We start from the raw sequence: 15138 nt of genomic DNA on the forward strand, positions 1-15138 counted from the left end.
CTAGTCGGGTGCTCTCGCCTTTCGGCTTTTACGCGAGAACAGTGGCGGGGATAAACGATAACACCCAACGCCGTCGAGAACACCACTCTCCAGACACGAAACGAGGCAGATACCACGGCGACAATTTAAAAACATTATCTTCGCCGATAGCGTATTATATACGAGTTTATATATATATATACCTCACGACAGTGGCACCAGTTCCAAAGGCGAAGTTAATCGTAGCACACGTTATCCCCCCCAGCCCTTTTTTTTATATTCCATACTTTTTGGTTGTTGTTGTTGTTATTGTTGTTGTTTTTTTTCGTACCTATCATGAAGATGACGTCACGGGGTTATGAGGACGATTGAGAGATATGTATAAGGAGGGCAGGCAGGCAGGCAGATGGCGGAGGTAATTTGGTCTGTTGTTTTCTTTGTGTGTGTTGGGGGGGTTCGAGATGAGGGTGATGATGATTGAATGGTATGGTATGGTATTAGTTGGTTTTTTTTTATGTCTATATGCTGTATCTAGACTGCTGAGTGAGTGAGGTACGGAAATTTATTACGATTTATGACTATGAGTGCTGCTATTATTGTTTGGCTTAGTTGTGATGATTACTGAGTGTATGAGCTTATGTTGTGTATTGTAGTCTGGTAGTGTAGGGTCGGTATTCGTAGTTGCGAATACTTACTCTATCCGTGAGGTAAGTAAGACGTGAACTTACTTCAAATGCACGCCAGTATACATAGGTAGACTTATATATCGCTCTATTTACGAGCTTAATAACATCCTAGCAGACTTAAATATAAACAGGGGGCGTTGGGAGTACGGAGGCGAAGTAACAATATCGCACAAGTACCTTGGAAACCCTGATAATACCGTGGGTGTTATTTGAATAAGGTAGATTTGTATATTGCTTGAGTATAAAACATGAAACCGCGAGAAAAGGATCATTATTCGTAAATAAGAATCGAACTAGCCCCTGCAGATACCCCTTTCTCCGTTCACCAACATCCTTCGGCGATGAGCGTATACCACCAGATCCATGGTCTCGCACGCAAGGCTTCTTATAAGCTATTGCGCGTCTTGGATCACCAGCCCTTGGTTCCAATCACCACATTGATAAAAGTAGTCACCGTCTTGAGGGTGCGAGCCAATCCTGTCCTCAGACACCTCAATAAATTCCTCGAGAGATTCAATGGCAGCCTCCGCCATCCCCTCCTTTATCTGGACATCGATGGCCCGGAAGGTTCTGTACTCGGCTGGAATATTCCAATCTAGCTTTTCTTGTATAACGGATTGGAGAGTCTCGCGCGCAATTCCGGTTTCCTCAGCCTCGATATGCGCGATGACCTTTTCCAAAGCCTGGATCTCGGCGGTTAGATAGCGGTCCCTGACACCCTGGAGCAACTTCCAAAATGCCTCGATATCATCGTCTAGAAGAGGGTAGATTGCATCTTTCACCGGATCGGCATCCATCCTCCATTCAAACGTTTCTAATGGTGTCCGTCCGTATTCGTTCCGCATACGAACGTCCGCTGTGAACTTAGTTTGTTCTATGGTGTCAATACTTTCTGTATAACCATACCACGCAGCTTGTATCAAGGCGTTCTTGTTACTCGGGAGTCCATCGAACCTATAGCCAGCACCAACTAGCAAGCGAAGCATGTGTCCGTTTCTACTGTAGAGCGCCTCCATCAGAACTGTACGGTTAAATCTATTCTCCCCTTCAATGTTTACCCCAGCATCGACAAACAAATGAAACTTCTCCTCTATATCAGCCGCGGAACCAGCCGCCGCAAGCCAGTGTAATGCATTTCCGAAACAATCAAAAGTGTTAACACCGTGATTTAAGAGTAGACTAACGGCCTTTGCTGACCCTTTTGATGCGGATGTCGCCACCCCGCGGAGAGCCGATATACGAAGATAGTCGACAACGTTTATATCGCATCCGCCGTCAATTAAAAGTTGGGCTTGATCGTATCCTAGGAGCAACAATGCTAGCCTTAAGGGTGTATGGCCACGTATATCAAAGCAATTTAAGTTTGCACCTTGGGATATTAAGATTTGCATCGCAGCATTGTCGCATCTCAACAGGGCCAGATGTAGAGGGGTGTTTCCGGTGTTATCAAGTACGTCGATATCGTCTGGTGACTCCTTTAGAGCTTTGATTAAATCACCCCCTCTTCGTACTGCCTCATGAACCGGCCAGGAATCATCCTCGCTTTCATCATCAAGTGCAATGACTTCTCGTAGAATGGTCTGCTCCCTGCTGTCCGGACGGCAATAGCTCATGTAATATCTAGCCAGTACTGCTGCTTGTCTACGATTTGGTAAGAATACACGAATAAATGGACCTGTCAAATGAAAGCTAAAAACACTTACTTCCCGGTATCAGTACCCCGAAGAATTGACATCGCGCCGTTTAAGATGAACGGTATTGAATCGTACACTCGCCAACGCAGAAGGTACTAGTACACATCATTATTCCGCATCGTTCTTACGAGGAAGGGCCAGCTTACATATAAAATATTCGTGCCACCAATTTGGTCAAAAGGAGATAACCTGCGGTAAGACATCTCCCAACAAATCCCTTCGGTATTACCTTTCATTATATAAAATCCAATATTTTCGCAATCAGAAATAATGCGTGGGACACGTAGGTGAAGGGAAGCGCCGGCGCCGACAATACTGCTAAAGGACAAAGTCGCCTCAAGCACCCGAGAACAGAAGAGGAGAGGGACGCGAAAGTTGAAGTGACGAGGTGAGCGAGCTCGTTGACAGGTAGGCACATCGCAACTCTGCGCACCGGATCGTGGAGCACCATTATAAACAGAGTTAAGCCATCCATAAATGACTGAGGTAGCAGGGTGCGGTCGGGTTCGGGAAGTAGACGAGTGGCATTGGCATCCACAATCTTTAGCACAAACTCTTCGCAACGCAGCCGTGATTTGTACTAATGGCTCATGGTTCTCGACCGCTTCCTCGTCGTAGTTCACACACAGCGAGCCCTCTCTAGACACGTTTGATGAAGTTAGCTGCGAAGAGGTTTCCTGTGTTATGATAGTAGTATCAGTAGTACTAGCTATTGCCTCGGAGCTATCGCCGTCGCTAATAATGCGAGCTGGACTCTTATTGCCATGATTTTCCTGGTTCATGAACTGTAAAGGAGCCAGGGTTCGGCTTGGTTGCTGCGTATGGGTAGTTATTATTGTATGTATATCCAGGAGCATCCTTCCATTTGACCTTGAGCATCATCAGCATAAGACTAAGGCGTGGAACTGGTTATGATATTAGACATACGTCGACGCAAAGAAAGATGCGCTATCGAGAATCGCGTGTAGGTATTCCCGGTTCATTGTTGCCCTTTTGCTCAGTGAAGTAATCTTTGGTCTATACAAGAACCACCTCACCCTGGAGACTTTAATAGGGCCATTTCCTCTCGCCTCTTGCTGGCATTTGCGGCAAAGCTCTTCGAGTTGCGATATAATCGATGCCATGTTAGCCTCAATCATCGATAGCGAGATACATTGGGGTATTTGGAATCTCGGATCATCTGGTAAATCTTGGATCCTCTCTCTTATGCGGATGCCGAACTCATTCAATAACACCAGCTGAAGTTTTTAGCTAGAGTTACTACGGATGATTCTCAAATGACGGTAGGACTGACCTCATTCGTTAGCTGGATCATCTCATGCTTAGCCCCAAATGGGGATTTCAATATATCAATGATCTTTGGCGTAGCCGCAAGTGCTTTTCCGATCGCAATGAAGCTTGCGACCGCTGAGATTGCTTCCATGTTGCTATGGAGAATGTTCGTATTCCTACCTACTCAGCTGATACAGAATGAGGAAGTTAGAAGAAAATGGATGACTCGGGGAGGTGGGTGGACTTGGAGTTTATTACGCCGATTGCTCTTGCCCAACTAACCACGGCGAGGTATGCAGGTTAATCCAGATAACGAAGGCACGGGGGGCAGAGAAATCGTTATGGCGTAACAATATCAGAGCCTGCTTGCCTGGTTTAGACGCCTATATCTGAAACAACGTTGTCATTGCCCATTGGGGGCCTTCACGTTAGGCATCTCTATACTCGCATCCTTATGTAGATGGAGGAAATCACCGGAGTACTGGAATGATCGTCTAAACCTTTGAATTATAAGCTCAAGACGAAAGGGGAGTAAAACCGTTGCGTACATATAAATAGATTCAAACCTTACTCTGTGTGACGTCGATGAGTACGATGAGCTTTACGCCTACTTAGACAAGGCATCCTAAACGCCTCGGGTGCCCATACCTCGTAGGCATAAGTCAAGACGAAGAGATATTCGGAGTTATAATGCGATTCAGCCTGGCCGTCAAATTAGCACGGAAAAAAAAATCTGATCGTGCCAAAGAAGGGGGTATAAGTCGCGACGTCCAATAAAGCCTACCCACGACACGAATAGAATTAGTCAAAGGCAGGGTAAAAATTAATATTTCATATTTATTCCCGCCACTAAGGTGCAACCATGTTTGACGCCAATATCATAAGTAAGTATCCCGTATTTCCTCAAACCAACGCCATCAGATGCTTCGTCTCCTATCGTCACTATGTCGGGGATATGATAACCGGGTTTCTGTCCGAGCGGACGAAGAGGCAAGTCCTACCCTAATAGACACGGAAATTTACGGACGAATGCGCTAGAGCCCTACCAAAAGGTTTAATTGTAGCGCTTGGCGGCTTCTTCGAATGCCTTCTTTTGGATCTCCTCCAGTTGCGCTAGAGTCATGCCACTGTCTTCCAGTTTATTTCCACGCTTCTCTCGGACCTGTGATGGTTAGGGTGTGGGCCATAGTACTAAGAGTAAAGGGGTTATCAAACCTTCTGTGTCTCTTTGTGTTGTGCTGCAGCCTCGAGGACAGCGGGGATGTAGTCCTCAAATCCTAGGGTCTGTAGTGCCTTGGTGATATGGTCGCATGCGATGGTCTTCTTCGCCTCCTTCTCAGAGATCTCATTAGCTTCCGAAGACACCAGAGTGATGAACTCCACGCAACATTCGATAAGCAGATCCCGAGCTTCCTTGGCAAAGGAGAGGCCGCTCGACGCAGGTAAAATTTCGGTGACTATCTTTTGGACAGTCGCTGGATTCCATTAGTATACAAACCAACTGGTGGCGAAAACAAGAAGTTTAACACGTACCTTTAGGGAGGGAAAGATCATCGCTACCTAAAGAGTTGTTAGTTATCAGTTAGAAGCTTTGAAAAGTGAAAGAAGAATAAGAAGGGGATAAAGGAAGATAAGGGTGGCTTCGGGTCAATACCAAAATGGCTTGGAACATCCCAGGAAGTATCTTTCTTGGGACGTCCCATCCTATAGATTGAAAGAAAATTGTATAAGGCGATAGATGTCGGGTTTATAGTAGAGGTTGATAGTATGCCTGTGGGATGGGTCCTACTTTCTTGTGGGAGGGATAGATAGGAAGCAATATATGTAACGAAAAGACATCAACCGGGATAGCAAGGTTCTGTTTGATACTGTAATACGCGTGACCGTGATAGGAGTCATTGTATTGATTACTGAATTTATTTCCTATTTTTGTAATAGTAGCCATCCGCTTGGTAGACTAAGAAATGGTCCAAGCCTCGAGCAGTCAGGACGCATATTGGGACAGTGATACAGGCCTCGTCATTGTCCTGAATCACAATGAATGAAGTTTGCTTCATTCACCGTCTCATTCGGAAGTTTCAATGGCCAGTATGGTTCGTGTACATCCATGGAAGAGTTGGAATCATAAGACGAAAATAGATATAACACAACTTACCGCCGTACTCATGATCCGACATGGTGAAGATGGGTTGAAGGGAAAGTGGGGGGATATGAGAGATGATTGACGATATCTGGTACGCGATGATTTCGACGGCGTATTCCTTGATTTGGATCACAGTTTAATTAATAAAAGTGTAAGGAACAATCTGAAAAGTTTTGGTGGACAAAATAAATAAGAGTAAGAAACGCAAGGCAACTACCTCACACCTTCGTTAAGAGGATGCGGCGATGTTTTGTATCGAAACTGCAACCTTAGACAACCTGCACACCGGTGGGTACTGTGGCTGGTGGAAGAAACAACACTGTGGCGCTATGATCCACTTTAATTTTTATCTAACTTGGTGGGTCTCGATAAAATCTCTTCTTCTTCTTTTCTTCAGCAAATTTTTCTCTCAATCTATTCCCAAGAGTATCAACATTTTACCATCTTCATCTGGATCTTTCGTGGTATACTTACGTGCCATGCCTCCTAAAGTATTTTGCTAGATACGCAAGTCGCTACGAGGTTTCCTTCCTCTTATGCTCTCTCGGCGACAATCTATGCATCCCATCCTTTTAAGGTACGTTTTTCTGGAATATCATACATCACCCTTTCTATGATGAACACGTTGTCGCCCCAGTCTTACTATAGCCTAATGGCAATATGGTGATTGACACGTCTAGCCAAACGACATATCTGAGTTTATTCTATTCAAAATTTACGCATAAGATATTTTTCTGCTTTCATCTACTAACAGTGGACTTGCAGGTTGCATTGATTTTATAAAAAAGGTATATACATGGACACATACCAACTATTCTTATAGCTTCGAATATGATGCCAAATAATAAAGTACTATCAAATACCGACTTTACATGACGGATCCCATTACTATCTGATCGACCGCGCTCCCGCTATACAATGCAATAACTGTGTTAGCTGAAAGCTATAAGAGGCTAATTTGCTTGTTATAACTACCTAGGTACCAAGGTGAACACGGTTTTCATCTTGTTGAACCGGCTATGGAACCCGAAATATGATTCTTGTAAGGTATGGCAAATATCTAAATTCTATACATAACTGCTTATGATGATTTAACGTGCTCCTGAATCATAATGTTGAAACAACCAAATCTTTTCATCTTTCGACTGAAGCTATCTTCTTGTTCTTGCTCTAGTACAACAAAAAAGTTTATCCTAGCTGACTTATTGTATAGTTTTGGTGCCTGTCCCGCCGGTTGTCCTTGCATTAGCTCTCTTGGAACTCGGCGAGCTCGGTCGCGTTCCATCTGTATACAAATTAGTATACTAGTATCTCAGACGGGACCTTTTCTGTTACGTACCTGAAATGCTTGCCGCTTAAATCTCCGGGTGCACTGTTGATCAGCTTGGCTATGACAGTGCCTGGCTTTTTGGGATCCACCAGCCGTCCGCTCTCGTGTTCGTCGACGAAGCTCTGATAAGCTTCCGATGCCATTCCAGCCTTACCTGTTTCTCTTATTTCTTTCTGCATATCAGTATCGAGCTTCCCGGGTGAAATTGCAATACTAGTAATAGAAGGTTCCTCAACAGCTAGGTGTCCGCAAAAGTGAGTCAGGGCCGCCTTAGAGGTACCATAAGAGCCCCATCCCGCATATGCGCCAAACGCAGCTCCAGAAGAGACAAAGACAACCCGACCCTTTGACTTTCGAAGTTCTGGGATGGCTTCTTTAATCTGTAATTAGAGTCAATACTAGCATTACCACGACCTGGTCTGGTAGACGTACCAATGCTACAGCACTAAATACGTTGATATCATATGCTTTTCTCCATTCCTCAGCACTTGATTCGGATATTTTTGTGATAGGAGATATGACGCCATGATTGACGACGATACCATCAATCTTGCCAAACGCTTTAAGCGCCGATTCGATGATTGTGGGTGCAACCTATAGCGAAAGTGAGCTATTTACTTCCATTTTTAGAAGCTGGTAACTTCGGACACACCTTAAGGTCTGCTAGATCTGCTGTTATGAAATCGACAGATGATGAATTTTGGGCTTTCAACGTCTGCATGCCCTTCTCAGTCCTGGCAACCAGAAACACCTTGTGCGAAGCCTGGATCAAGGCTTGTGCTACGGCTAAGCCGAGACCTCGGCTCGCACCGGTAACGATAAATACTTTTGGCATGGTGGCTATACTGTCTTTGGAAGGAAATATGGAAAGGTAAACGAGCTGCTCTACTGTCGACTTATATTTCCAAGTAAATGCCACTAGTTCATAGGTACTTGTTGAACTACGAAGTATATTACTCAATTTTCTATTTTATTAGTCTTCTTTTTTTTCTTCTCCTTTCTCGGAACTGCGGCTACTGGCGGGGTTAAGAGGGGCAGACGTCACTAGCCGATTATATGTTGATGTCGTTATTCCGTATACAAGTACATTTCCATTTAACAGGTATTTACATATTGGCATATTAAATATATTACCCATCTGGCATCGCTTTGATATAGGTACCTACTGTTTGGAATTTACTTTTGCAGACTTCATAAAAATTAAATTTGGTTCACGAAATAATTAAAGGATATGTCGACGTTATGGCTACTACAGTAATACTAGGTGCAGGTATCATCGGTACTTCAACCGCTTATTACCTATCCAAGCACCAACCAGCATCAAGCATCCATCTCGTCGAGCCCTCGCCTGAGCTGTTCGCTTCGGCCTCCGGTTACGCAGGCGGATTTCTAGCGAAGGATTGGTTTTCTCCCGCCTTGGCGGATCTAGGCGCATTGAGCTTCGAGGAACATCGCAAGCTAGCGGAGAAAGAAGGAGGCGCGCAGAAATGGGGTTACGCGCGGAGCACGTCTATCAGCTTGTCGCTAGCTACTAGGTCTAAGAAAAGAATCGACCTTTGGGTTCGCGACGGCGCTAGTCGTGCAGAAGCTGCGAGTGCGAGTCCATCGGCTGGTGTGGCGCCGCCGTGGTTGAGAAGGGGGGAGGGCGATGCTGTGGAGGTTATAAGTGAGGAGGGAACTGTTGCGCAAGTGTGAGTTTATAGCTTGGGATTTCCTACAATCCAATCAAGAGGTAGGTATGTATAATTCAAATGCAGATTTCTGATCGTGAGATCCAGAGATCCGCTGCAATTATCTCAGTTTCTGTTGCAGAAATGCATCGATGCCGGTGTGCACTTACACCACCCCGCTAAGGCGATATCCATACAAACCGACGTGCGCGATGAGCTTTCGAGCGTCTGCGTCGCGGACACAGAGTCTAGCACTGAGACGGATATCCCCTGCACCAATATCGTTATCGCGGCCGGTGCTTGGTCGTGCCAGGTCTTCAAGACGCTGTTCCCAACTTCTAGCTTCAAGCTGCCGATTTCAAGCCTTGCCGGCCATTCTTTAGTAGTGACTTCGCCGAAGTGGAAAAGCGAGCACGAGAGCGGCGGCTGTCATGCCTTATTCCTGACTGGCAGTCCGGGGTACTCGCCCGAGATCATGTCGCGCATCGGCGGACAGATATACATCGCGGGCTTGAACTCTGCGGCCGAGCCGCTGCCGGACTTGGCGACGGACTCGAGGGGTAGGATCTCGAGATCGAGTATCGGTACGCTGAGGCAGACGGCGAAGGAAGTGTTAGGCGAGGACGACGTACGCGTCGTGAGAGAGGGGTTGTGTTTCCGCCCCGTGACGGAGCGCGGCACGCCGATTCTGAGTCGTGTGCCGGATGAGTATCTTGGACCGTCTATTGGCACGAGGCCGGGTCCTGAGGGAGGTGTGTATGTTGCGGCTGGGCATGGGCCGTGGGGGATAAGTATGAGTTTGGGGACGGGCTTGGTTATGGCTGAGATGATTCAGGGGAGGGTGTTGAGCGCTGATGTGTCGAAGTTGGCTTTGAAGGTTTGAAGTCCACTGGTGCTTTTACAGTATATGATTTAAGTACGGATTAGTTACTTCTCGCATTTAATTGATACCTCACGCGTTGACTTGACCTGCCCAATTAAGGGATTTGTTGTGTTGCCTATATTCGCAATTATTACACGTTATTGGTCTTTAGCAGTTTTCGTTTTCTAGCCAAGGGGAATTATCCCTATGTGCCGAATTGAACGGCAAATCGTTGGGTCGACTTCTACTCGAGTATAATATTGAGCACCTATTTATTAATAGTATCCTGAAATGGGAAACTGGGCCGAATCGCAATAATATTAGAGCTCAAAAGCTTAGCCCACGAGTAAATTCGCAGTTGAAAAATGTACTCAACTACTACGTAACCGCAGTCCACGGATTTAATTCACTCGTACGACTCTATTCACATGTCATCGAGACTTAGATCTGTCTGACCGTAGCGCCCCGGAGTAATAGTTTTGGAGTGCGTACAGCCCGCTAGCCGTGAGATCCCACGGTCTACCATTCTGTAGCGAGAACCGAGACAAGTCCCTGACTAGCCAGGTACCCAGGTAAACAGGCAAGTAACCATAATAAAAGCTAAACAGCTAAGTCCCTAAGTCGCCCAAGGCTATGAGTCATATTTATGGGTGGGAGAGTTGTTCCAACATCTCAGATCGGACGGGGAATATTTCGATCACGGCCTCCCAAAACGAACGTCGGCGGCGAACAATGGGAGGGGGTAGATCAATCTCTCTAATCTAGCTGCCCTTGCTTTTTCATCTCGATCGTAGAAAGTTATATTGGGAGAAAGGGGGGGTCGAGACATTGATAAGGCAGATGCGAACAAAGCGGCGCCCTTTATGAGAACGGTGGCGTTCGATTCTCGATTCGAATCGCGCTTCTTCCTCGGTATCTGCCTTTGTATGTAACCGTAGGTTAGGTACACTTATCTCCATCACTTGCCTACGCTATATAGGTACTCACGTCCCGATCGTACCTGGAATCGCTAGGACTACATATCTCGTACCTGACCTAGGTAAGTCTCCGCGGCACGCGAAAAACGCCAATCGTGTCTTAGCCCTAGGGCGACAGGCTGTCATGGTCATGTGCTCATGTGCAACCGCCGGGGACTTGCGCAGGGGCCGGACGAAGTTACGCCCGAATATGTATATATGTCTTGTCTCGAATTGTCTCGTCTTGTCTTGTCTTTAGGCGATTATGTATGTACCTACCTAATGTACGCACTTAAGCTTACATAGGGCCATGAGCTGAGACACAAGCAGGTAGACAGATAGATAGGGCGGTAAGACACGCATACGAACGATCGTGTGACGCAAACGTCAGCCGCCACAGTCGTGCAGTGCAGACCACCCCCCGTCAGCTAACGTGTCTAGGTTAGCCGATTGCGGTTTACGGCTAACTTCCAGCTGGGCTACATAGCTCTCGCCGATGCTAGGACCTGGAGAGCAGACGGGTAAGCGACGAGCTATGTAGGTTCAGCTGTATGTATGTATGTTTTCCTAGACGAGGTATATTATTTTACTATCAACACAAACCCCGCCGAAGATGCCGAGAGGAGTGGGGATAGACCGGGCTGGCCATGATGAAAACGACTATGATGAGATGAAGATGAAGATGAAGGTCAACTTCGGATTGAATATAGCTATGCTAGTAGTAGATTAAGCTATGTATGTAGTGTAGAATATAGTTAGGAGGAAATAGTTTTTTAATGTCAAGTGGTATCTTTGTCCCTGCACCATTTTACACCCCGAATAATGCTGCCCTAGAATATAAGATGTACAAGAAAGTTAGGCACAGGTACCCCAAGATAATCCCCCTCCTCCCCCATAGATGTCTGGTAGTAGTTGTAATAATAGAGTAGTAGTAGATATAGTAAAACATGGTGTCGAATGAGTTAGACTTTTGGTAGTGTGATGTGATGTGATAATACGAATGCTTTAGCATTCAGGTAGTTCAAAGTGCTGCTCTTGTTCTTCCTCATCGTTCGAGTCGAGTTGGAACACTATACCCCTGCGCTTCCAGTCTCCGCGCTTGAATAGGGCGTCTCTTTCGTTCATCCATTCCGTCGGCCGTCGACGGTGGTTATTTTGTTGGGTAGGCGATGAAGCTGGTGATGAAGCGGGTGAGGAAGAGTCGAGCTCAGCGAGGCCTGGCGGGATCGCCTGCCAGTCCTTAAGTGGCCACTGGACGCTCTGGTCATAGACATAAGGGCGGCCACCGTTAGGCCGCGTGAAGAAGCAGTTACGGGCTTTGAGTGGTGAGTACTCGGCCGCGTTTTCCAGATGCTCCGCAGGGTGCTGCGGCCTCCGTTCTAAAAACCGGCGTTCTCGCTCCTCTTCCTCCAGGTGTCGTTTCTCTTCGTGCTCCGGGATAATGTTTGGTGATGTGTTGAGATTTAGGGGTGGGTGTAGCGATAGCGGGTCGAACAGCTTAGCATCAGGAGAGCTGCTCGCCGTCGAGACGGTGCTCGATGTGCTCCATTTCCGCGCGTGAGAGGAAGGGTGCTCTTCGAGGCTGTCTTTCCTGCCTTGAAGGCTGCTCTTGGATTTCTTGTGAAAGAGTGTTGATTTGTTTAGGCCTCGCATCGTGACCGTTGTGGGAGTTATCTTGATAGATAACTATGGGAGGTGTAGTATATGCCCTCTTCGATGTGAAGGAGTACGAATGAGTGTAAGAAAGAAAAGAAGAGATACTACTGCGTCTCGTAGTCGGATGTCACGGGTAAGCGGTGAGGCTTATGTTAGGTTGCACGGTATATACCAGCTGCTAAAGCTGATAGTTGGAGTGAGTGTCCCGAGGAGTCGAGCTGTGTTGTAGGTATGTTGGAAAGTTAAGCTTCGGCTTTTTTCAGCTCGAAGATGAGATCCGGGGCGCAGGAGGGTGTAGTATTTTAATAGCCATTCCCGTGATCCATAAGATCGTCCCTGAAGATCTAGTGAAGAGAAAAGAGGAGACCTAGTACCTTGCAGCTAGCTCGATTCCTTCTACGCTTGCGAAAGAATGTGGGATGGTGGATCCCAGGTCAGCCAGGCAGCCAGCAAGTCTTACTATGTATTCTTGCTACCAATGTACTTTTGGGATGAGTCTTAAAGGCCAATATAGTAAAAAAGCTTATTGTCCACAAGACCCGGTATACAAGACTACTACAATTCTTCCTTGGTGTGTGTGTGGACCGGATGCGTCATTGATCAATAGCGGCATGTGGCCGCCATTCTATTGCATCCGTCATAGGTCCGCCAATCATCGGATCGCATGTCTCAGAATCTGGACGAACCTTGGCAGATTGACGTAGAGGGAAGGGATGGATTAAATGGAGAAGAAAAAAAAGGAATGCTATGAACACGAATTGTCTTCCTCCTCGTGTAGTGGACTGAATTGGGCTGAGAAGTTGTTTAATTCTTAAGATCGAGTTATATAAGTGAAGTTATTATCCGTTCCTCGTTCTAGTTTTTTTTCGTATTAGTTTATATCATCGTATTACCGTGGCAGACGAGGGGTTATGCAAGGCTACCTAACCTATCTCCCTACCCATGTCGTACTTATGATCCCATCAGATCCCATCAGTCTGGATGATCTTGTAGATCCTTGTTGGCGCATCACCGATTGCAACTTTACATAGTAGCTTGGTAGCCAAGTAGCCAACTTCGGCTGAGCCATGTGGAGATGTTTAATGCTTAGATGAAAAGTTTATGTGTGCGGCTGAATGCGAGCGAACTCACGCTAATGTCACCTACTTAACCGTTAATTACCGTTCTCAGCCTGTTTCTACTGGGGACGTTTCGATAGCGTACGATAAGTAGATTCGATCATGTCCAATCGCGAGAGATTACAAATCAGAATTCCTCTACACTAGCCAAGGATCTTTCATTTAGACTTTCCCCTTTTTCCTTTGCTTTCCATGGCGACGGAGGCGATGCCATTAAAGTTTTCCCTAACATAATTCTGGGGTAACCTAACACTGCCTAATACATAGCTCGATGGCTTATCTATGTAACTAAATCTTGATGGTACATCTTCCTAAGCATAAACCTTAATGAAAGCTAAAGCAGCAGAGTAGATGCCTGCTTTGATAAGGACGAAGGCTTTCGAACGGAAACGAACAAGCTGTGGGATGGTTGTGGCGCTTAGTTATTTATATCTCTTTTGAATTATAGTTTAGAGTTAAAGTCTGTTGTCTAGACGCTCCCAGCTGAATACATTGGGTACATCTCCCATATGTACCACAAAGCATAGCTGGCATTGTCCATTATGTAGATGGCTGGAAAGTGGTCCAACCATAACCATATAGGATTGACTTGATTGGCTCCTTAACTAGCAATCATACTATTGGATTCGGTCGACTATGTTATGTTAAGCTCTTCCCCCGAACTGTAGTATTCGGATGAATCGCGGAATCCTGCGCCATCGCCTCTGGCACATCGGCCTAGATCGATGCAACACTTGAAGCTTCAAAGAAACCACTCTGAGCTATTATTAGTAATAGGGTGGCCAAGAGAAGTAGGTGGTTCCCCTTAGTAACCGTGTAGTCTTACTACAACTACTACGAGTAATTCATTAGAATCGATGATTAGGTAATTGAGCCTGAGGATTTATTTGGGCTCGAAGTGACCCCCTGATATACGAATTGTTCATATCGTGACCAACTCAGATGCTTTAAAAGAAGCATATTGATGCTGAGTTTTAATACGAGGTTGCTAATAATTGTCTGGGAAGTTCTTCTGAACCGAGGGCTGAACTTTTTTATAACACGCCGTCGTGCTCTCCAGGAAGTCTCTTGACACGTTTCTGTTCCCAGTTGTCTATGTCTTTCGCAGCGAGCCTCTGTATAAATATAAGTTAGAAAAGTTCTTCGGAAATACCTGTTGAAGAAAGCTGAAGCCTTAGAAAGGGGAACCAACATAGTATTCGTCCTTCATATTGACTCTCCGCCCTGTTTTGCCGACACCTAATTCTTCTTCCCGCGTCATTTGTCTAACTCGTCGGTCATGTTTTTCGTATCGTACGGCCGTGGCAGGTGTTAGTACAAAGGATCCAGCTACAATAACGGACATGAATGGTAGCCCAAATAGCAAGAACGGATGTTTCGCCATCATAGCACGGTATTTCGCAGCAAACGTGCCAGCATCGGCGGCACTCCGATATTTCTTGGATTGAAATACCGTCATTGCGAACGGGTGAGGTAAATGAAATCGTAGAACAGGTGTCGAGTGAGATTAGAACTAGTTAATTTCGAGAGTTTAAGAGGATGGCGTCTCGACTAATAGGTGTAGAGACTGATGTTGGGCGTTGAGAAGCAATTTAGAAATGAATGGCATGACATCAATTGGAAAATACGCCCGTTGCAACGAGAGCTGCATGATACAAAGGTACTTAAGGTACGTACTATGCAGTATCCATCGTATGTAGAGTGACCCCGCCTTTGATTGATAAGATTTAAATTTCAATCATGTGATCTCGCGACGATTAAACTCGCGTAGA

At 45.9% G+C, this 15138-nt stretch overlaps 6 protein-coding genes across 6 annotated transcripts; 1 reads left to right on the plus strand and 5 right to left on the minus strand.

Annotated features, from left to right (window-relative positions):
- Nucleotides 1-1057: 1057 nt before the first annotated feature.
- F5Y00DRAFT_263383 (ankyrin) lies at nt 1058-3782 on the minus strand (the record flags this gene model as incomplete). The annotated part of the gene is made up of 5 exons (XM_048011502.1): nt 1058-2306; nt 2369-2454; nt 2506-3229; nt 3287-3597; nt 3654-3782. The coding sequence occupies 5 exons, from the start codon at nt 3780-3782 to the stop codon at nt 1058-1060; spliced, it is 2499 nt and encodes an 832-aa protein (XP_047863630.1).
- Nucleotides 3783-4685: 903 nt separating this feature from the next.
- F5Y00DRAFT_263384 (histone-fold-containing protein) lies at nt 4686-5808 on the minus strand (the record flags this gene model as incomplete). Its single annotated transcript, XM_048011503.1, has 4 exons — nt 4686-4793; nt 4847-5106; nt 5165-5191; nt 5787-5808. 4 exons carry the CDS (start codon nt 5806-5808, stop codon nt 4686-4688), a joined length of 417 nt encoding a protein of 138 aa, XP_047863631.1.
- Nucleotides 5809-6415: 607 nt separating this feature from the next.
- Nucleotides 6416-8397, minus strand: F5Y00DRAFT_114776 (NAD(P)-binding protein). The gene is made up of 4 exons (XM_048003941.1): nt 7757-8397; nt 7537-7698; nt 7114-7484; nt 6416-7059 (listed from the first exon to the last, which is right to left on the minus strand). Exons 1-4 carry the CDS (start codon nt 7937-7939, stop codon nt 7020-7022), a joined length of 756 nt encoding a protein of 251 aa, XP_047863632.1. The 5' UTR covers nt 7940-8397; the 3' UTR covers nt 6416-7019.
- F5Y00DRAFT_114793 (FAD dependent oxidoreductase) lies at nt 8144-10036 on the plus strand. The gene is made up of 2 exons (XM_048003942.1): nt 8144-8795; nt 8883-10036. The coding sequence occupies exons 1-2, from the start codon at nt 8347-8349 to the stop codon at nt 9655-9657; spliced, it is 1224 nt and encodes a 407-aa protein (XP_047863633.1). The 5' UTR covers nt 8144-8346; the 3' UTR covers nt 9658-10036.
- Nucleotides 10037-11597: 1561 nt separating this feature from the next.
- F5Y00DRAFT_263387 (uncharacterized protein) lies at nt 11598-12245 on the minus strand (the record flags this gene model as incomplete). Its single annotated transcript, XM_048011504.1, has 1 exon — nt 11598-12245. The coding sequence occupies one exon, from the start codon at nt 12243-12245 to the stop codon at nt 11598-11600; it is 648 nt and encodes a 215-aa protein (XP_047863634.1).
- A 2155-nt stretch (nt 12246-14400) lies between these two features.
- Nucleotides 14401-14825, minus strand: F5Y00DRAFT_263388 (cytochrome c oxidase assembly protein COX16-domain-containing protein; the record flags this gene model as incomplete). The annotated part of the gene is made up of 2 exons (XM_048011505.1): nt 14401-14481; nt 14559-14825. The coding sequence occupies 2 exons, from the start codon at nt 14823-14825 to the stop codon at nt 14401-14403; spliced, it is 348 nt and encodes a 115-aa protein (XP_047863635.1).
- Between the last annotated feature and the right edge of the window lie 313 nt (nt 14826-15138).

This window comes from Daldinia vernicosa (assembly GCF_022497035.1).
Source record: "Daldinia vernicosa strain CBS 139.73 unplaced genomic scaffold F5Y00scaffold_32, whole genome shotgun sequence".
In the NCBI taxonomy this organism is placed as follows: Eukaryota; Fungi; Ascomycota; class Sordariomycetes; order Xylariales; family Hypoxylaceae; genus Daldinia; species Daldinia vernicosa.